The sequence below is a fragment of the Cynocephalus volans genome, chromosome 13 (genome assembly GCF_027409185.1).
Source record: "Cynocephalus volans isolate mCynVol1 chromosome 13, mCynVol1.pri, whole genome shotgun sequence".
Classification (NCBI taxonomy): domain Eukaryota; kingdom Metazoa; phylum Chordata; class Mammalia; order Dermoptera; family Cynocephalidae; genus Cynocephalus; species Cynocephalus volans.
In genome coordinates, this window is record NC_084472.1 from 23,164,479 (window position 1) to 23,187,242 (window position 22,764).

Genomic DNA, 22,764 nt, shown 5'->3' on the forward strand with positions numbered 1-22,764 from the left:
CAGAGAAGGGGAAGGTAGGGGTTCAGTTACCTGGAGAACATAGTCTGCCTATGCTGCCTCCCACATCAGGGGTGTGGGGTGGCTGCCTAGAAACTAAAGCAGCCCCTCTTTGTCCAGTTTCACAGAGCACAGGCAGCCCAACCCTACCCCACTCAACAAGATGGCCCAGTTCAGCCACTGTATCTTTCTCCCATACTTTGTGTGAGCTCAATTGATTATCAAACTTTAAAACATGATGCTGAGAAGAAATAAAAAATTATGTCTTCTCATTTCTGTGTTTGTGAGGTTTGGAGCCTCCTAAGGCATCTGATCCCTCTTGGTGTGGTCTGAGGTTATGCTATGTCTGAACCCAAGTCCAAATTTCTTGGGGTTGGGGTTGAAGTTAGGAGTCTTGGGATCTGTTCTAACAAGCATCAAGGGTGATTATAATGCACAGGCAGGGTTAATAATCACAGCTAAAAAGAGGGGAGTTTTTTCTATTTAGCTTTTGGTTTTCAGCTAGATGATCAGTATTTTCGAAGGCAAACTGCAGCAGAATGGAAATGAACAGAAGGTGGTGAGATTGGCAGAGGAGCCACCGGAAGTCACCAAGCAGGTGAGCCAAGGCCCTGGAGGAAGCAGGGACCGCAGTGGAGGAGGAGGAGCTGGCTCGGGGAGGCCTGCAGGAGGCCACATCAGAGTACTTGGTGGTCAGAGGGAGAGATGGAGCTGAGAGTGACTCTGAGATTTCCAGCTTGTTATAGGTTGAATTGTGTCCCCCAAACAGATATGTTGAAGTCCTAACTCTTAGTACCTATGAATGTGACCTTATTTGGTAATAGAGTCTTTGCAGATGTAGTCAGGTTAAGATGAGGCCATTGGGGCAGGCCCTAAGCCAATGTGCCTGGAGTCTTTGTAAGAAGAGGAGGGACCCACAGGAGGACAGCCATGTGATGACAGAGGCAGAGAGTGCTGTGACGCAGCTATGAGCTAAGGAACACCAAGAATTGCTGGCAACCACCAGAATCTAGGAAGAGGCAAGGAAGTCTCCTCCCCTTCAAGTTTCAGAGGGAGCACAACCCTGCTGCCACCTTGATTTTGGAGCCTCCAGAACCGTGAGACAGTACATTTCTGTTGTTTTAAGCCACCCAGTTGGTGGTACTTTATTAGGGTAGTCCTAGGAAATGAATACAGGGCTGTGATGCATGTGGATGGTGTTGGCTCTCTCTGAACTGGACAGTCAGTGAATGCAAGCCCTTCTCACGGCCAGCCCTGAGCTGCGGGGTTCTCCACAAGTGGACGTCCGCTCCACAAGACGCAGAACCCTGTGTCCAGCGTCCCTCTTTGTCATCTATCTGCATAAACACAAGTGTACATCCACTGTGGGTTTCAACAGTCCACTACACAAGAAGGCAGAAACAGAAGGTATTAATTTACTACAGGTTTCAATTATCTACTACATAATAACAGAGTTTCCGAAAGTTAAATAAAAAGATTTTCACATTCAGTTTTCCCTGTCTCATGCTGACCATATTTCCATTTGGTTTTGAAAGTGTTTTTGGTAAAAATTTAAGGCATTATCTTTAATCTACCACAGTAAGAATTATTCAGAAAACCTACAGGAGATTTCATCTCTGCAAGTAATGTTTTTTCCGATAGGTAATTATTGCAACATTGAATCGCCGAAGAAGCAGCTGAAAAAAATGGGTCATGCATTCATCCCATTCTGGGACACGAGCTGCCAAGCCGTTCCCTGCTCATTTTTGTGCTCTTCTCGTAAACAAGCTGCGTGAACAAGTTACTTTAAAAAAGCATGCTAATTTCCCCAGTGAATTACACAGGAAAGAATCCAGCTTCCCTCCCGAGGACTCAAATAGTTGTTTGTTCTCAGAGCTCAGGTGTGTTAAAATAGCTGTGGGCTGAAAACGCACCCTGGATATTGGCCAGCAGGCTAGTGTGTCCCTCCACTCCAGCCCTGCTTCTCACACTGGTGCACAACGCACAGACTGCCTAATGGAGGCGGAAAAAGGACTCAATTTTCAATTTCAGTTTAATTACACAATCTATAGTGCCTGGTGGGAAGGGTTTAGGGGCCAGATTAATGCTCAGCAGTGCTCCGTTTTACATTCCTTTCTGATAAAGAACCTCGTATTGATCATCCAAAGTGAGTTTTCAAGAGCCAAATTCTTTTGGGGGCACAGGTATTTGAAAAAGGGGGTGACTTGAAAAAGTGATTTAAAAGGGAGGTGACTTCATTTTTTGACTCTTTTCCAGAATACAGACAAATTGCCTCTTTGAACTGTATTGCCAGTGCATTCTTGACAGTAAGGAGCACTTCCCTATTTGGGAGAAGAATAAATAGAAATTCCACTGTAAGATTAGAAATATAAGCTCCTAGACAATGATGGAACAATACAATCATCTGTTCTGAGAATAACTATTGAATTAAAATATTAAGACCTTTTTCTCTCATGTAAAAGTCTAAAGAATTTCACTCTCTTATTGGAATTAGAAACCCTTTATCATTTTATCTGGCATCAAATCAATGTTTAAGCTTATGAGTAAATATTTGGTGTTCTTTTTTGGTGTCTGCATATTCTATTAGTTTAGCCAAATGTAAAAAGAAGGAAAATACAGGAAATGAAAATCTGCCCATAAGTGGCCTTAGTATGTTCTTTGACCAACTGCTTTAACCTGTTAAGTTAATAAGGAAAACAGGTCTTTTTATGAGGAAAAGTGTTCCCTGTGAGATTTAGATAAACAAAATCGGCAGCAATAAACTATTGGATAACTGTTGCTCATACAAATAATTGAAAATACGATGATGAAGAAAGTAAGTTTGAAAGGCAAATAAACTAGTTGAAAGGCTAACTGATTTTGCTTTTGCACAATGATGGCATTTTCATGTATTAAGGTGGCTGCTACTACAAGTCAACATTTACAACTATATTCAAAAGCAATATGGCACCTGATAAGCATTAAGTTTTGCCTACTGAATTTGCAGTATAGCATATTAGCTAAATGAGTTAACTATTTTTAAAACTTGATGAGTTACAGGGTATTTGGCATAGATTAAGTAAATTTAGAATTTTATTTGGGTGGATTGACAATGGGAACGGGAATTGGAACTTATTTTGGAGTGCACTAGAAGACTTTGAAAAATGTACCCTTGACTGGTATAAATGTAGACTTACCACTCTTCTCGTTGTCAAGGGTGAGTTGCAATTTGTGCCAGAGGAGGAAAAAAAAAAAAAAAAGACATGGAGATTTGTATCTGTGCCTGAAACATGAGCATATTTTGCGACAGGCCAATGTCTGTATTCTCCTAGTCCAAGGCACAGGCAGCATTTGGAGAAATTGTGGCTGAACTGGCCTGTGGGAAGAGGAGATGTGCAGGGCATGGGACGCTTTTGGTGAAGGCCTCCCCTGGTTTATATGTGTGGCTGCATGTCCTTACACAGCTCTATAGAAGTACTCTGTCTACTTGAAGATACAAAAAAATAGATCATTAGAAAGATTGGATAAGAAAATAGTGAAGCAGACAGGAAGATGCTGGGTAACTGTGAGTAGAAATGAAAGACCAGAATGAAAAGTGAACTTGTGGTACATCTTCCCTGCTGGGGGATCAGTGCTTAGCTGTTTGGGAGGGAGTGACTTTCAGCTGGATGAATCAAAACTTGAGAAATCACAGAGGAGAGTCGCCTTTGTTAAGGGAAAAGTAGATGAAAGTATCTATTTGCTGCCATGATAGTATCAATGCAGATCACCACGTGGTCAGAGGGACACTTACAAATCATAACTGGCAAAGTTCCATTTGTCTACTGTTCCCTATTTTGGCGGTGGAGAAAGGAATAGGGTTGGGGGAGACAAAGAAAGTGCATGATCATTCACATGTGACCAACTGATGTGTCCTCATATGCAACAACTAGCATTACCCTTTTTAATTTTGCTTTACATTTACAAATGCTTAATTATTAACATTTAAAACAAAATTCTATATTATAGTTTATGAAAAGTGAGGAAATACCTGGTTGGTGATATGATCCTGGTTTTTTTCTGTAGTCACTGAAAGAGAAAGCAAAAAGAAATTTTACATTAGAGCCCAAAAATTAATAAAATGCAGTACCAATCCTGCTCTTTTCGCAGTCAAGACTCCCACAGCAGTCACGGGCTCTCTGAGCAAGAATTTGTATCACAATACGGACATTTACAATCACTCCAGTAACTGGGAAAACAAGAGTCAAAACTTCAACAAATCATGTTAGGAAAAGATAATAAGTGGAGTGGAAATCCAAGAAGGATGATACCAGAAGACTGCACTGAACTTTGGCAAAGAAATGAAGAGATGAAAAGAACCGAAGAAAAATCTGAACAACAGCCAGTCCAAAGCTCCCAAACAATGACAACCTGCTAAAGGATAATTCAATGCTGAGGTCATGGGGCCTTGAGAACTAGACAAGGAGACTTGAGGTGGGCGGTGGCAGATGGCAGAAGAGCTACTTCTAAAAACTTTTCTCTAACCTGTGGCGTGATGAAGACATTATTACACTTTGTTGTCAGAGACTGAAGTACAAACCAACAGTTCTATAAATGGTATTCTGATGAGGATAGAAAACATTCAGAGTAGTGTATGAAAGGCAACAGAAGAACATAAAAAATAAGGATTCTAATATAATAAACCTCAGTCATTGTGAAAATAGCCTGAAAGTGATTAATGTCATATACATCTTAAATAGAAGGAAATAAAATGCTTAGTAATAATAAGGAAATAACCAATAAACCACCAGAAAAGAAAACAAAGAAGAAATTTTGTAGCACCACAGTTATTATGTGTTGAACACCTCCGTGTGTTACATACACCTTGTTAAATGTGTCTTTTTAAAAAATAAACTTAAATTTTATTTACTTTAAATTTTTAAAAATTATTTTAATTGACACATATTGAATACATATTTATAGGGTATAGAGCATATTTCAATACACGTATACATGTGTGATGATCAAATCAGGGTCATTAGCATATTCATCATCATAAAAATTTATACTTTTTGTGATGAGATCATTTGACCTCCTCTCTTCTAGCCATTTGAGAACATACAATAAATTATTGTTAATTATAGATGCTGAGCACTACTGTACACCCCTAGAACTTATTTTGCCTATCGAGCTGTTATGTTTTTAAAAAGTAACCTGTATTTTTTAAAAGCTAATATGTGCATTATAGCACACTGAAATATATAAGAAGCAAAAAACAGAATAACAAAGTCATCAACTATCACAAACAGTTACAGTTTGATGTATCCTTTTAGGTCCTCTGTGCGTATTTACATGACATCCAATTTTATACGATTGAAACTGTACACTATCTACCATGCTTTTCCACCCATTATGAATATTTACCAATTCAAAATCCCAAAGCTATATAAGTATTCTGTTTAACTTTAATTTTAATTGAGATACTTGTAGAGTCACATGCAGTTGCAAGAAATAATAGAGATTCCTTGTACCCTTTACCCAGTGTCCCCTAATGGTATCATCTTGAAAGTCTATAGTACTTTATTACAATCAGAATGCTGATGTTGATACAAGGCAAAGAGTATTTCCACTGCCATAACGACCCCTCCTACTGTCCTTTAATAGCCACATCACTTCCCTCCCACCTCCATGCCATCCTTATCCGCTGGCAACCACTAATCTGTTCTCTATCTCTGTCACTTTGTCATTTCAAGAATACTACATAAGTGGAATCAAACAGTATATAACTTCTGGGGATTGGCTCTTTTTCACTCAGTAGATTTCTCTGGAGATTCATCCAGGTTGCTGTGTTTGTCAATAGTTGGTTATTTTTCATTGTTGAGTAGTATTCCATGGTATGGATGATTCAAAGTTTGTTTAGCTATTCACTCAGTGAAGGACATCTGGGTAGTTTCTAGATTTTACCTATTATGAATAAACTGCTACAAACATTTGTATACAGGTTTTTATGTAAACATGTTTTCATTTCTCTGAAATAAATGCCCGGGAGTGCAATTGCTGGATTGTATGGTAGTTGCATGTTTAGTTGTTTAAGAAACTCCTGTTTTCCAAAAAAAGACATAATAAATAAGTGAAACTGACCAGTCAATTAATCAACCAATAATAAAAGTATACTTTAACATTTTGCTAAATATTCAGTGCTAGTCTAGGTGTCATATGGGATACATTACAGTAGAGGTGTAAGAATCATGGAAAATGGAATAGCAGAATGAACAGTGGGCTATTTGATCATGCCGTCATCAGGACATGCCAGGGGCTAATCTTGGAGTTTCCAGATAATAATAACCAATTTTCTTCATTTTTTAAGGGCTCTACTCAATCAGATACTCTTAATATGTTTTAATATTTAGATTTCTTTTGTCAGAATATATGCAGATTGTTTAAAAAAGAGGCAACATGGTTTGTGGGAAAAACTTGGCCTTTTGAATTGGACAGATCACCTGTGTGCAAATTTTGACTCCCCAAAGAAGTGACATTTGAACTGAAATCTGGAAGATGATGAGGAAGTTAACTTCACCAAGAAGAGGGGGAAGAAATTTCAGGCAGAAGAAAAAGCATGTGCGAAGGCCCTTGAAAGGAGGGAGCATGGTGGGCCCATGGCATGGAAAGGAAGCCAGCACAGCAGGGGTGGAGAAGTAAGGGGGGCAGGAGGGGAGGGGAGGCTGAACAGGCCGGCAGGAAATGTATATCCTTGGGCAAGGAAGCCCAAGAGCACCACTTCGGGGAGATTTATGATCATCCCAAGAACAGCGGGAAGTCAGCCATTAAGGGGACTGAGGCCAGGGTATGGGTAATGACATTTGAATGGCATGTACAGATTTGCATTTTTATTTTATTTTATTTCTTCTCTGTTGTAGATTTGCATTTTTAAAAGACCCTGAACTCTGGTTGCTAACTGGACATGGTGGCATAGGTAGCCTCAGCACTACAACAACTTAGTTTTGTTTCCTTAAGGACCAAGGAAAATCTGGAAGAATTCAAGAGAAAAATAAGAGCCAAAACCATCAAATGATCATATCCCGGTAAAGCAGCAGCCCACCAAGTTCTAGAAAATAGACTAGATGACAGCCTGGTACCTAATTACAGCTCTGCCAATTGCTAGATGCATGATTTGGGGCCAGGTACTTAATGCTGTGGCTTGTTTGCCTTCTGTAACAAAGAGTTAATGATATCTGTGCGTTCCCAGATTTGTGAGGATTAAATAAGTATGAATTCTGCAGGCAAAGCATGAGAGAGGGGCATTCCAGACAGCTGGAGCAGGACAAGTACAGTCTCAGAGGCAAGCAAGAACAGAGTGTGTTTGGGTGAATTGTGCCAAGTTAGGAGTGGCTTGTGTACGAGTGGCCTGTATAGTACGAGCAGGTACTATAGCAGGTGGGGAGTAAGGCTGTAGGACAGGGAAAGAGCCCAGCCTTGGGGGGTTGCTGACTTGAGGGGAGAGTGGGGGCTTTGCAGGTAGAGGGAGGTCAGCAAAAGTCTTTCAGAAAGGAGGGAGGTGACCAAAGCTGTTTGTGGGAAAGATGAGTTGGGGGTAGTGTGGAGAATGGGGTGAAAGGGGTAGAGGAGATGGGTGGCAAGGAGAGCAGTGTCCAGCAGGAGCGGTGAGTGCTGGGGCCCTGGAAGTGACAGCAGGAGTGGGGGTGATGCCCGGAGCATGTGGCATTTCTGACTAGGTTCTGCAGATTGATTGTGGGAGGTACAGGAGCAGGAAGCAAGGACAGCCCTCAGGTGTTGAGCTAGGGGAGCTTGTAGATAATGACACTATTATAGATACGATGGGGAAGAAGCAGCATTTAAGAGAAAGTTATTAAACTAAGCTTGGGCCCATAATTTAAATGAACATATTTGTGGGTTACAGAAGCTGACACGGCAATCATGGTCGATAGAATAATGGCCCCCCAAATGTCGACATCCTCCTAATCACTAGAACCTGTGAATATGGCATCTTACATGGCAAAGAGACTTTGCAGATGTGATGAAGTGATTGATCTGGAGATGGAAAGATTACCTTGGATTATCTGGATGCATCCAATGTAATCGCAAGAGTCCTTACAAAAGAGGAGCAGGAGAGTCAAAGACAGAGGTTGGAGTGACGTGGATACTGGAAGGGGGCCATGAATCGAGGACTGTGGGAAGCCTCTAGAACTTGGAAAAGGGAAGGAAGTGGACTCTCCCTCAGAGACTACAGAGAGAACACAGCCTCAACTCTATTTCAGTCTAGTGCGAACCATTTAGACTTCTGACTTCCAGAACGGTAAGATTAGCGAATCTGTGTCAAGCCACCAAGGTTGTGGTAATGTTTACAGCAGCCATAGGAAACTAACTCAAACAAGTTCTCGCGCTCGGTTCTGGCTGCTCCTCAAGGGGCAGGGAGAGAGCTGACCCTGCTGAGTCGCTGCTCTGTACGAGCCTGGTGTGCAGCTCTCCACATACATGAAATCCGTGGTGTATGGCTCTCCACATACATGAAATCCTTGGAATGCTTCTGTGAAGTAGACATTATTACGCCTACCTTTTCAAGACGAGGTGACCAAGGTTCAAATAATTTAAGAAACTTGTCCAAACTTACATGGTCTACCACTGAAAGGACACCCAGCATTCTAAGGAATGATGTTGCTACTCTGAACACATAGCAACAACTCATTTTCAGGGTAAAACCAGTCCTGTCTGTCCCCTAGTTGGGTTTTGTCCCTCCAGCTTGGTTAGATGAGGACTAGAAGGGGGGTAATTAAAAACACTTGACAAGGTTGTTGGAGTGGCAGGGTAAGTGGAACATAGAAATAGCTACCCAAGAATCTTTATTTATTTATTTTTTTCATGAAATAGAATTTTTTTAGTTTTTATTTTTTTAATTTTAATTTACCAATATACAATGTAGTTGATTTTCATGTCCTTTTACCAATTCCTCTTTCCTCCTCCCTCTCCCCCCACTCCCTATCAACATCATATCTGTTCACTAGTTTTAACAAGTTCAAGGAATTGTGATTGTTGTGTCTTCTTCCCTATCCCCCCCACCATTTGTTTGTACCTTGTATGTATGTATGTATGTATGTATTTATTTATTTATTTATAGCTCCCACAAACAAGTGAAAACATGTGGTATTTCTCTTTCTGTGCCTAACTTATTTCATTTAAAATGATTTTTTCTAAGTCTGTCCATGTTGCTATGAATGGTAGTATTTCATTCTTTTTTAAAGAAGAGTATTCCATTGTGTAGATATACCACATTTTTTTTTTTTAAATTTTATTTTGTTGATATACATTGTAGCTGATTAATGCTCCCCATCACCAAAACCTCCCTCCCTTCTCCCTCCCCCCCTCCCCCCCAACCATGTCCTTTCTGTTTGTTTGTTGTATCAACTTCAAATAATTGTGGTTGTTATATCTTCTTCCCCCCCCCCCCCCGGTTTGTGTGTGTATGTGTGTATGTGTGTGTGTGAATTTATATATTAATGTTTAGCTCCCACCAATAAGTGAGAACATGTGGTATTTCTCTTTCTGTGCCTGACTTGTTTCACTTAATATAATTCTCTCGAGGTCCATCCATGTTGTTGCAAATGGCAGTATTTCATTCGTTTTTATAGCTGAGTAGTATTCCATTGTGTAGATGTACCACATTTTCCGTATCCACTCATCTGATGATGGGCATTTGGGCTGGTTCCAACTCTTGGCTATTGTAAAGAGTGCTGCGATGAACATTGGGGAACAGGTATACCTTCGACTTGATGATTTCCATTCCTCTGGGTATATTCCCAACAGTGGGATGGCTGGGTCGTATGGTAGATCTATTTGCAATTGTTTAAGGAACCTCCATACCATTTTCCATAGAGGCTGCACCATTTTGCAGTCCCACCAACAATGTATGAGAGTTCCTTTTTCTCCGCAGCCTCGCCAGCATTTATCGTTCATAGTCTTTTGGATTTTAGCCATCCTAACTGGGGTTAGATGGTATCTCAATGTGGTTTTGATTTGCATTTCCCGGATGCTGAGTGATGTTGAGCATTTTTTCATATGTCTGTTGGCCATTTGGATATCTTCCTTAGAGAAATGCCTACTAAAATACTAGCAAACAGAATACAGCAACACATACGAAAAATTATTCATCACGATCAAGTGGGATTCATCCCAGGGATGCAAGGTTGGTTCAACATACGCAAATCAATAAATGTGATACACCATATTAATAAACTCAAACACAAGGACCATATGATCATCTCTATAGATGCTGAAAAAGCATTTGATAAAGTTCAGCACTCATTCATGACAAAGACCCTCTATAAGTTAGGTATAGAGGGAAAGTATCTCAACATAATTAAAGCCATATATGACAAACCCACTGCCAATATCATCCTGAATGGGGAAAAGCTGAAAGCTTTTCCTTTAAGAACAGGCACTAGACAAGGATGCCCACTCTCACCACTCCTATTCAACATAGTGTTGGAAGTACTAGCTAGATATACCACATTTTCCTTATCCACTCATCTGATGCTCTTGGATTGGAAGAATTAACATTGTGAAAATGTCCACAACTACCCAAAGTGATCTACAGATTCAATGCAATCTCCATCAAAATACCAATGACATTTTTCTCTGAAATGGAAAAAACTATCCTAACATTTATATGGAATAACAAAAGACCATGAATAGCCAAAGCAATTCTGAGCAAAAAAAGTAAAGCTGTAGGCATAACACTACCTGACTTTAAACTATACTACAAAGCTATAATAACCACAACAGCATGGTACTGGCATAAAAACAGACATACGGATCAATGGAATAGAATAGATAATCCAGAAATAACCCACACACCTACAGCCATCTGATCTTAGACAAAGGCACCAAGTCTACACACTGGGGAAGAGGCTGCCTCTTCAGCAATGGTGCTGGGAAAACTGGATATTATATGCAGGAGAATGAAACTAGACCTATACCTCTCACCATCTACCCAAGTCAACTCAAAATGGATTAAAGAATTAAATATATGCCCTGAAACAATAAAACTCCTTAAATAAAACATAGGGGAAACACTCCAGGAAGTAGGATTGGGTACAGACTTCACGAATATGACCCCCAAAGCACAGGCAACCAAAGGAAAAAGAATCCTTAAATTTTGATCTCATCAGATCTTCAGAAAGTGGAGCAGAATAGACTGCAGAGGGAGCTTGTGGACATCACTGGCCCATCTTATGATGAAGGTGGCATTGAGATACTGTTGTCCATTCATGAGCTTCAGAAATGAAAGTTGTAGAGACATCCCAACCCATTCCCACCAAAGAGAGCACCTATTTGTCTAAGATTTATAATTCCAGGATAACTGCCTTAAATTCTCCAAACTCTGCAGTGAGACTCACTGTAAGTAGTTTAATCACCTCAAACTGACTAAAACTCCAGGGGAAGTTTTTTTGCTGCCTGAACAGTTTTAAACAGTGGTTCTCAAACTCTTTCAGGTATCAGGCCCCATTGAGAATCTAAGAGCAGCTATATATCTGCTCCTCAGAAAAATGCCAATACATAGCAAAACGGGAAAATGGCAGGAGGCTAACAGACCTTCTGTGGCCATACACAGATCTGCAATACAGTCTTTTTTGAATGGTAGGCCCTAACGTGTGAAATAATTTCCCAGATTCCAGCTCCTCTGGATAACTTTCTAGTCCCTCAAAACTACAGACTCATTAGTTGTCTAGCCATTTCTTCTAATTTAATGAACTGAAGGTATGGGCCCAATATCTTACAGTATCATAGATTCATTCTAAAAAATATAAAGCTTCACCATGTCAAATACCTCCTAAATGCTGGGTATGCGAAGATGACTACAACAGGGTCCCCACCCTCAAGATCAGGGTCAAGTGGAAAAGAGACACAGGTCGAGATGAATGCAACATCTCCTGAGAAGTGTTTTAATAGAATTATGATTGCCATGCTGTGGGCACACAGAGGAGGGATAGTCAATGTGACTGGTTTTGGGGAACAAATAGATTTCATGGAGGTGTGCTGCCAATAACTGCTATTATAGTCCCTTTTTTAACGCATGCAGAAATATGTCATGAACAATTATATACTACGACTTTGATTTAATATTAGTCTTTTACTTAATGGAATTCAAGAATGTCTTTTGGATATAGGCATGTTTGAGCAAATGCTTAGAGATATGGATAATACAACAACTTTAAAAAAGTTCAGAGACAGGACCTGTCCTTGGGATGTAGGAATCTGAATGACAAGAGGGTGGAACTTGAATGCGACCTTCAGAAATGGATAGAATTTGGACAGCCTCATGAAAATGACTAGTCTGAGTAGAGGAGAGGTTTAGAAGGAAATAGCATTGCCCATGCAAGTTTGGGTGTCCTGAAAACAAGCCAATTGTGTTATGTTTGAACAACAGACAGTTTGGGGGCAGTTATGGTTTCTTCAGCAGAGGTGGAACATGAAGGAAGATTAAACTGGTGAATAAATCAGACAGAGCAGGGAGAGAAGTTGGAGAATATGTAGGGGGCTTCAGTGGGGTGGATAAAGTAGGTGACGGATTGAGGCCTAAACTAGGGAGGTAAAAATGGGAAGGACAATAAAGAGGAAAATCAAAGAAAGTGTGTTGAAAAAATGTTTGAGAGAAATTGGTAACAAGTGGATGTAGTGAATAAAGATCAGAAAGAGTCATATATGGCTTTATTTATTCTCTTACTCAGTAAATATTATTTGATCAGCTACCATGTGTCACATTTGGGTACTAAGCTCTGGGACTCAACTGTGAACAAGACAGTTGCTCCCAAATGGCTTGCTCTCTGCTCCCAGAGGCCTGGTTGGCTCCATTCCTTCATTCCCATGACGTTGTCTGCTTCTGTACTATAACCTACATTTAGCACGATCCTTTCTGTAGGGATGTTCACACTGTGTTGAATGTACCACTTGTGAAATCCTGAGATGGGACAAGGAAAAGGAGGTGAGATGATGAATTTATTCCTCTTTCCTGGGGTGCAAATATGTCTATTATTTACCTCTGTATGTAGAGTAATTTGGTATTCTCTAACTATGGATTTCTGGAGTATCACATCCCCCCTCCTCCACTCCCCATCAAAGCATTTTAAGAAGGAACATCAGAATTTCAGGAGGACCAACACGGTGATCTGAAACAGAGCAGATTTTGTAACTGGGTGAACCAGGAACCTGTTTTTACCTTGCACAGGAGCAAAGAGCTGCAGGAAAGGCAGAGGGACCAGGAAACAGCTAAGGGGTGCTAATGCCAGTGTTGTGGAGGGGGAGTCAGAGAAGTCCATGGGCAGTAGGACAGTATCTCAGTGTCTTCAGAACACAGCTACAATCCATGCTGCTCTGTCTGTAGCCACTGCCTGTTGAGCCCAACAATGTCTCTCCCCCGGATGATGACTTTAGCCTTCTGGGTCTCCCTGCTTCTGCTCTGGCTCTCTCCAAACTCCTTACCACACCTTACACACACCATGCCCCATCTTCTTGGTGCCCATCTCTCCAACCGCACCTTTCTGTTCCCTTCCTTTTCAACCCTCCAACCACTTTGGCCTTATGTTCATTTCTGGTCCCTTTTGGCCTTTGGTCCTTTGTGCCTGCTATTCTCTCTTCAACTTTGCAGGGCTGACTTCAGTTTAATATTCAGACCTCCGGGGTTCTTCCTTGGACATCCCATCTCCTCTTGTGATTCTTGATCTCAGCCCATTATTTGTTTCTTTCATAGCACTTATCACAATTTGCAATTATTTTATTTGTATGTTTGCTTACTTATTTGCTTGTCTCCTATTCTGTAATGTAAGCTCCTTGAGGTCAGGGCCTATGTCCACTTTCTTTATTGTCATATCCCCAGGACGCAGCCCAGTGCTGTCACACCCTAGGTGTTCAGTACATGTGTATGGAATCATTGGTAGTTCTTGCAATGGGTGGAGCTTTGTACTGACCTCCAACATGTTGAGGGCAGCTGCTCCTGGCCCTGGTTCCCTCATGAAAGGAAAGGTTCATGGGTTAAAAATCACTAGATGAACCACATTAGGGCCTGAAATTGACTGCTGATGAATTCTGAACCACACAAATATTTTGTTTTGTGATAGCAACCCTTTTGATATTAGTTCCCAATTGATTTTCCAAGAGTTTTTAAGTATCCTAATAACATGGATCCTGTTTCTATTTTATACATATCTATAGTACCATAGTTCTGTATTAGGAACACAGTAAGTGTTCCAAATTGTGGGTACTGAAGTGAAGGATTGACAGTTAATTCTAGGTAACTTAGAACATCATGATTTGTACTTTTCCTGAAGATCAACAATATTATAATTGTCCTTTTAATTTGAATTTACTCAAATTTCCACCATTTTCTTTAACTAAACTACTATTTACTGAAATTAAGTTTCTTGGCACAGCTGTAGTGAGTACATAGGCTTCTTTTTTTTTTTTTTGTGACCGGCAAGGGGATTGCAACCCTCGGCTTGGTGTCGCCCGCACTGCACTCAGCCAGTGAGTGCACAGGCCATCCCTATATAGGATCCGAACCCGCGGCCTCGGTGCTCCCAGCGCCACACTCTCCTGAGTGAGCCACAGGGTCAGCCCCATAGGCTTCTTTTTAATTGCACAGTGCAATTTGTAGAACTAGGGAGCCTTGGGTGGTGACAGGTGGGCTAGCACCAGTGTAGGCTTACCTGGGAGCCCTAGTGATGGTAGGAACCCAGGACACAAACCTGGGCTGTGACTTGGTATGACAAGACACAGGCTGGATACAAGTTTCCTTGGCAAAAACTCAAAGTGAGTCCAGCATTCATGGCATCTGCCTGAATATGGAAGAGGAGTGTGACTACTGGTGACACAAGTGACAAAGAACATAGCCATGCTTTGGAGGGACTTGGGTACCAGGTCATGTACAACTCAGGCGACAAGTTAGGAGCCTAGTTGCAGGGGTGCTGAGCGATAAGGGAGGGGCTGTTCAGAAGGCAACAGGGCAGTCTTCCGGTGACTAAGGTCAGGCAGTCATTTGAGGATCAGAGGGACTTGAGAACCAGATAGTTCATTTCTATGAGTTACAGCTATTTAAATATGAGAGAAATCATCTCTTCCCTTGAGCTACTAAAACTCTAATAAATTAAAATACATAATTATATTATTACTTTGTAGCCCTCATGGTTATGATTGCTGCTAATGATAATGTTTTTCTCTTGCTAATGGATAGTCTTAGCCTGGTAGAGATGTAAATGTTCTCTGCCCCATGCAGGAAGAAAAGAGGGAATCCCACGTAAGGAAAACCTAAGTCATCCCCAAATTTATTCAAATCATATTTGAAGAAGAGAAATGGAATTTAGGGGAATAAATCTTAACTGTATAAGCCTTTGCTAATAAAAGATTAAGGAGTATGTGGTTTAGCATCTTTTAATTATTTTCTCTAGCATCTTGAATATACAATGTTTGAAATCTCTGGTTGGATCAACATTATTTTGCTCAGAGGTTTGTGGACTTTGCATACTGATTCTTTCCTGTTTCCAAGTACATTTGCTTTTAGGCTATTTTTATTCACTTTAAAGGAATTTTAATAACTTTCTGTTGACAGCATGGACAGCTGGTCTTGAGAATTAAAGAAAATTCACTTGCTGACTGAGGAAGGAAGTGACAACAATGAGCTTCTAAAGTCAGCCCAGAGGGGGAAACTGGCTTGTGAAAGAGTAGCCTTTCATTGCGCTGTATTTATTGAGCGATGCCTTGAGATGCAAATTGCTATATCAATCAAACCTATGGTGCCTACCTCCAACCAACTCACTGCAAACTGAGGGAACAATGCTCTGAAACACCGAGAAGGAAAAGGATGAGGGGTGCAGGAACCTGGGGGCGAAGTGAATTACGGGAGCTCAGGACGCTCTCTCACTAGCTGATACTTCATTCTCTGCCAAGACTCAGTTGCTTTGTCTAGAAAATGAGTTTGATGTAAACCGTTGGTTGAAGTCAGCCTGTTTCTGTGAAAGATGGCTAAGAAGACCACATACTAATATATATGTAGTGTAGACATGCTATCTCACCACTTTTGTCCCAAAGAGAGCTATCAATTGCTTTTTATTTCCTACCGAGAGCTAACTAGAAACAGGGATTTTTAGGTGTCACATATAGCTACTATCTTGATCCCTTATTTTTAAAATCTGTATTCATTGTTTATAACTCTACTACAGAAAAAGTCAGGCACCAAATCTGGACTTTAAATAATAATGACAATAGCAATAACAATTATCATCATCATAATAATGAATAACTTAATTCTCACCACCATCAGAGAATATCCCTCTGGAGCTGCAGTTATCCATTTTTCAAAGATAGCAACAGTGCAAGTGGATTGTGTGTATGTGTGGATTGTGTCGTGTGAGCATGCATGTATGTGTGTATGCACCTGCACCTGTGCAAGAGACAGAGAGCACCTAGGCACATTTCATGATTATGAGGTGAAAAATTACATTGCTGATTATTTATTTCTTCATTCCAAAAAGTGTGTGAGGTGGCTACAGTGATGGTTCAATAACAGTTAAATAATTATAGTCTGAGTTAATTTAGAATCAAAGGAATTCATTCAGCCCCAAAGATAGATGCATTAATGCTGTCTTTTTTCCCTTTTCAGTAGGCATGTTTGGGGTGTCCAATTCAATTTTCAAACTTTTATGAGCTTAAATATGTAACTTGAACCAATACAAAAATATTGATTAACTAAAGAAAGGTATAGATGAGCTCTCACCAGCCACAGTCTTCAGGACAAAGACTTCAGATTGCCCCCACACCTGGAAATGCTTTAATTCTAGCACAACCTGTTTATTTGATCCTACAACAATATTTTAATGACTGTCTATTGTGGACAAAGTAATATGCTAGGTGCTTTGGAGGTACAGAAGTAGAGGAAACAAGATGAGCTCACACACACACCCACAAATAGCAACATCAAATCATGGAACTGTAAGATATTTATCAGTAAATTGCATATTTAGTCAGATGCAAAAGGTATTTAAATCTTGACACAATAGAACTGGTGATGGCATCACTTGCAGACTTTTCTAGTCTTGACTTTGCCACTGACAACCTATATGATATTTGGCAAATTACTTCCCCATTTTGGTTTTTGCTTTGTCATTAGTGCATAATCATGTGGTTGTAAATATTAAATTTGCTCATAGTTGCATAAGTTCTTTGACACCCCCCCAAAATGAGGGGGATTAAAAATTTCCATAGGATTGGCACAAATAAAAATGAGAGAAAGAAGTCGGGTTCGATGGGGAAACCTGGGAGGCTTCATGGAGGAGACAGCATTTGATCTGGGTAGGGATATTAACAGAAGCAGATGAAGGGAATGATATTTCACCTGGAAGGAAAAGCATTAGCAAAAGCTTAAAACCAGGAAATGCATGGATAAAGGACAGCAAATAGTTCTGCTTGACTGAAGTGTAGTCTGTATATCAGTGAGTAATAAGAGACAGAGTATGAAGTGTATGATAGACCAGTATCACAGAGGATTCTAAATATGTAAGGAAAGATTTTTGACATATATTTGGTAAGGGAGTCCTTGAAGACTTTTGAGCCAGGGAGTGTTCAAAATGGTGTTTTAGGAAGATGAATCTAACAGTGCCACGGCTTGAGGAGGGGGGATGCTGGTAAGGAGAAGGCAGAGTGTAGATGAATACAGGACACGTTGTGTAGAACAGTCTTGACAATTCAGATAAGAAGGTGGTGGGGAGTAGAGGGACAGGGGAACAAGAAGAACTAAAGATGCTCAAGATTTTAAACCTTGGTTACTTGGGGGAAGATGCTTTTAATGTAAAGGTGGAAACAAGAAAATGGGGCCAATTTACAGAAGTAAATTGGGTGAGTAGTGGTGAAGGAGAGATGATAAACTCAGTTCAGCATTTATTAAATTTAAAATAACAGTAAGGCATCCTGGAGGAGGCAGAGATAGAATCCAGGGAAAGGTTAGACATAAATATCAGGCAATCTCCTGCAGAGAGGTGATGGTTGAGATTCCAGGATGGAAGACTCTAGAGTTGAGGTAGAAAGAGGGAAATAAATATCAAAATCAGAATTTTGGAAAACGGCCATATTTTATTTGTACTTGAATCATTTGATAACTCTTTAGATAATGAAATGCAAATTTTACATCCACAGTGAATAAGAAGAGACCCTTCTCTGTGCTACCACAAATATTTATTATCAGGAACTAGCGAATCTGAAGTTTGGTTTGGAAGCTTAAGTTCCAAAGTTTGGAGTTAAAAGGCAGTTGGAAGTTTTAGCAGAAGAACATTAGGCCAATTTCCTTATTGATAAACTGAGGCTGATGCAAGTTTGGAACTTATCTAAGGACACCAGCCAAGTTAAGGGCAGAGTTGAGTGTAGAGCACAGATTACAGTAACGGTCAAGAGTGGAGGTCAAGAAGTCGGAATGTCTGGGTTTGAATCCTAATTTCCCTACTTCCTGTCTGGTGGCCTTGGGCAAGTAACAACCTCCCTGAGCTTGCTTATCTGTGAAATGAGGCTTACAAACGTGCTAACAGAATCAGCTTTGATGGTTCAACAAGTTTGCATATGAGAAGGACTTGGCATCAAGTAACGACGACTGTCAGTCTCGTTCTCTTTCCCTTGTATTGCTGGCTGCCCAAGCTAAGAATAATGAAACCAGATTGTTTAAAATCCAGATAGACTATGTTTTCAAATGCGATTAAGAGTGAGAACAAATCTCATGACAGCAAAGTCTGCTATTCTGGAATGAACATGGAGTATGAAGAAAACTAGAAATAATATGTATTTTTAATGTCAAAAAAAAAATTAACCATGAAAAAAAAATTAGTCAAATTTAAATGATTAGCAAATAGTCAAGAACTTTAGCTTAGCCAAATAAATAAGAATTAAAATGCTTGGAGTCCTATTTTTACCTTAAGGCATATATGCACAGACATTAATCCAAATTCCGTTCTTGGCCTGCATTCCCCAGACTGTCAAGTTGCACAGGAGAAAGAATCCTGCTGCTTTCACTGGTGTGGGGAAACCCAGCTGAGGAAGAGGAAGCAGGGGCTTCATGTGAACTGGGGGGATGCTGCCTCTCTGGTGAACCAGTTCTGATTCGCATGCAAAACATGCTTTGAGAAGAAATGTATTCACAGTTGTCGTGTTTACCTTTCATGTTTCTTAGGATGAATTGTGATATGGCACCTCACACTCTAGCATTAAGTTCATTTTCTTTCCTTTATATCCATTATATCTCCAAAACTGGAGTTTTGTTAATTCCTTATTAAGTTTGCAGATCCCATGTATTCCCAGCTTCTAATTATCTCCAGTGACTTCTCAAAGCCTTAGTGTACATCCAGGGAAACTGTAAATCACAACATAATCAATGGTAGATACTGGATCTCTTGAACTCTTGCAGTAGGATCCACATTCTTATTAAAAGTAAGTTTCCCAGTGACCTCCTCCCCCACTTTGCCTTTAGAAATGGTGAGAAATTTTAGCTTTTTTTTTTTTTTTTAAATCAAACTGATATTTGAAATGGTGTGCTATTCTTTTTTCTGCGTATTCAAGTGAGATTCTTTTCTACAAACAATAATAAGAAAGCACCTAAATGGGACGGTTGGTTTTTCTTCTTCATTAACTTTTAGAGTACTAGCACTACGGAGAGTAAATATGGATTTTTAAAAATCATCCTTTTTTCCCATACATCAACAGTCACCCACTTAAGTCTAGAAATAGCGGACAGGATTGTTCATGTGCTGATTATGAGTCTCTCAGCTCTTCCTACATGATGTAAACATGCCTCCAAAGAGTTTGTTTGGATGGGGTAGCTTAGGGTTCTGTAGAGACAAAAATGTAAGGCATTGACTTTTGCAATGGTCCCTCTGTATTAGTGGGTAGCCTGTGGCATGTGGAGGACCTGTGGTTCAGGCATCAGAGACCAGTGTAAACAGACGCTCTTAGGTGGCTTCCAAGTGGCACCATTTTCTCAGTATCAATCTACCAAATATTCTCCTGTACAATGCCAACAGTAGAGGGTAGACTCATGATTTTGATGCTTTTATATAATCTCCCTGTTTCATATATTTTTTTGGCACTTGGGGCATTTTTTCCATTTGTTTGCTTGTTTTACATTTCAGAAATCCTAAGTATAATTCTAATTCTTTTTGGGGGTTGGAGGTAGGATGGTTTTGAGGGGGTGGGAGGGTGTCATAAAATCAATTTTGTGATAGGATTCTGGTAATTTTTTAGATAAAAAAACCCAAAACACCCAGAAAAAGGAAGAAATGACAAAGTTGATCATGATCTATGGCTGTACCATAGAGAATTCTTCTTTAATCAGATCCTTATTTATTTTACATCATTAAAATTAGAGGGGAATCATTTAGTATTCATTGGAATCAAAATTTATTGCTAGCTTCTTGCTTTCTGAAAAAAATGTTTTTTGTTTTCTGAAGCTCACTATTTTTTTACTTAGCAGTAAATGTGTTATTTTGTTTCACAATGGTGACAAAATAATTTTCATTTCTTTTTCCTTCTATTTGGAAAAAATATATATTACTGGTCAAATTTGGTTGTTGATATGAAAGAACTTGAAAAAAAACCCATGAAGCCCTAAACCATTTTACATATGACTTGTTATGTGATTTTCTATTTTAAAAAATCTCCTATTCTTTTTTTTTGAAAGAAGACAGAACATAAACATTTAGAGTTTGAAGTTACAGCAAAAAAATACCAAGTCCGCTAGAGTGCCGTGATGAGTGCTTTCCTCACTGTAATTCTTTTTACATTTAAACACACCCAAGTGGTATAAATAAGAATTTCAGATGGTGATTTATCTCCTCTTACTGTCTTACTGAATCCATCTTTCTCTCTTAACCAAGCTGGGGTTGATGAGTTTTTGGTAGTTTGACTCACCAATCACAGTCTTATCCAACTAGAAAATCCTTTATCCTTGACTTTGATTAAATTCACCTAAGGAGAGTTTTCTTTTTCCTCTGTTAGGAACATTTGCTATACAAAAAACCTTGCCATAATAACAAAATGTGGGTTCTTGGTTCAAATAACCAGATATGTTATGCTTCCTCTTTGACAACAGTGACCCTGGGAAGGGCCCAGTTCAGAAAGCAGTTTGTGAATATGACTTTTCATTTTAAATTGCTACTTATGGTTTCTTCTGTTCACATTAGAGTATGTATAAAATCAAGATCAGTTTTACCAATTCAGTAGTGATCACAAAAAGTAAATTTAATGCTCTTTAAGCAATGTAGGACTTAGAAATATGTAAAAATCTCACTGCAGTAGTTGTGTCGAGATGATTTTCAGAAGGACTGGGGTGAAAGCAGAGGACAAGTTAGGAGACCACTGCAGTGCTCTTGAGGAGAGACGAGGAGGTCCCAAGAGAGGGCAAGTGGTATTAGGATGTAGAGGAGGGACCCATTCCCGAAATGTGCAGGAGGTAAAACTGGATGCTTGCTGGGTAAGTGAAAGAGAGACAGCAGGACAATAGCAGGTTGACGAGATGTCTACTTGGATGGCGCTGCCATCCAAGAAAAAGTTTCAGAGGGTAAGAGAAATAGTTCTATTTGGTATCTGGTTTCAGTACCTACAGGACATCTAAGGATGGAAATGTTGAGCAGGCAGATAAATGCATGAGCCTGAAGTTCCAGGATGCTGTTTGGACTGCAAGTGTAGCTGTGGAAGTTATCAGGGTACTGGTATTAATTGATATGGACAATAAATAATATGACTCCTGGAGAATGGATAAGGTGAGAAGAAATAGAGCTGAGGTGTGATCAGAGGAAGAGGCGCTCAGAAGACAAAGAGAAAGATAAGAAATGTAACAAGGGCGTGGTGTCATGAGTCTCAAGGAAATCAAGAAGTAGGGAGGGATCCACTCTTACATTGCTGGTAGTAGAAACAGAACACTTAGGTGGAGAACTTGACAATAGCTAACAAAATTACTTATGAACTTGCCCTTTGATTCAGCCCTTTAACTCCTAGTTTACCCTGAAGATACACCTCCACAATATAAGAAAAATAAATGCACATGGCTATTCATTACAGCATTACGAGTAATAACAAAAGACTAGAAAGAACCCACCAGAAACAACTGTAAGTACATACATTCAATGGAGGACTATTTAGTTTTATATATAAAAAAGAAAAAATCTCTCTGAGATAAGGACATGTATATGTCTATATGGTTATACTTGCAAAAAGAAACAGAATAAACCAGAGACTAATGGAAAGTGTTATCTATGGGTAAAGGTGTGGATGTGCAAAGTGGGGAGAATACCTTTTTGTATAGTTGCGACTTTTTTTTTTTTGATGGCTGGCCAGTATGGGGATCAAACACTTGACCTTGGTGTTATCAGCACCACGTTCTAACCAAGTGAGATAACCGTCGAGCCCCAGTTATGACTTTTGAACCATGTAAATATTTTATGTATCCCAAATATAAAATTAAATGAGAAGGTAAGTCCAAAAATTTAACAGAAATAGAAACAAATGGACCTAATTCTCTATCAAAATAAGAAAACCATACAGGAAAAAAAAAAAAAAAAGAATTTCAAGTAAATGTAAACATAGTGCTTTATCTTTACAGTTTATATTCCAAGGACAAAAAAGTACTGTAAAGGAATTGTAAGCACCACTTGGTTGATTTACTGTCAGTAATAATACCGGCATTTTAATTTTAAAAGTATTTTAAGAATATTGTAGCATAAAATAAATAAATATATTAGTATCATTAGGAACTAAAATTTTCAGTGTAAG

At 39.6% G+C, this 22,764-nt stretch overlaps 1 protein-coding gene across 1 annotated transcript in view; it reads right to left on the minus strand.

Annotated features, from left to right (window-relative positions):
- CHST9 (carbohydrate sulfotransferase 9) overlaps positions 1 to 22,764 on the minus strand; it is a 288,995-nt gene that overhangs the window by 22,125 nt on the left and 244,106 nt on the right. Inside the window, exon 5 of the mRNA XM_063076908.1 lies at positions 4,007 to 4,044. Coding sequence (XP_062932978.1) covers positions 4,007 to 4,044 — 38 coding nt within the window. The remainder of the gene's footprint in view (positions 1 to 4,006; positions 4,045 to 22,764) is intronic.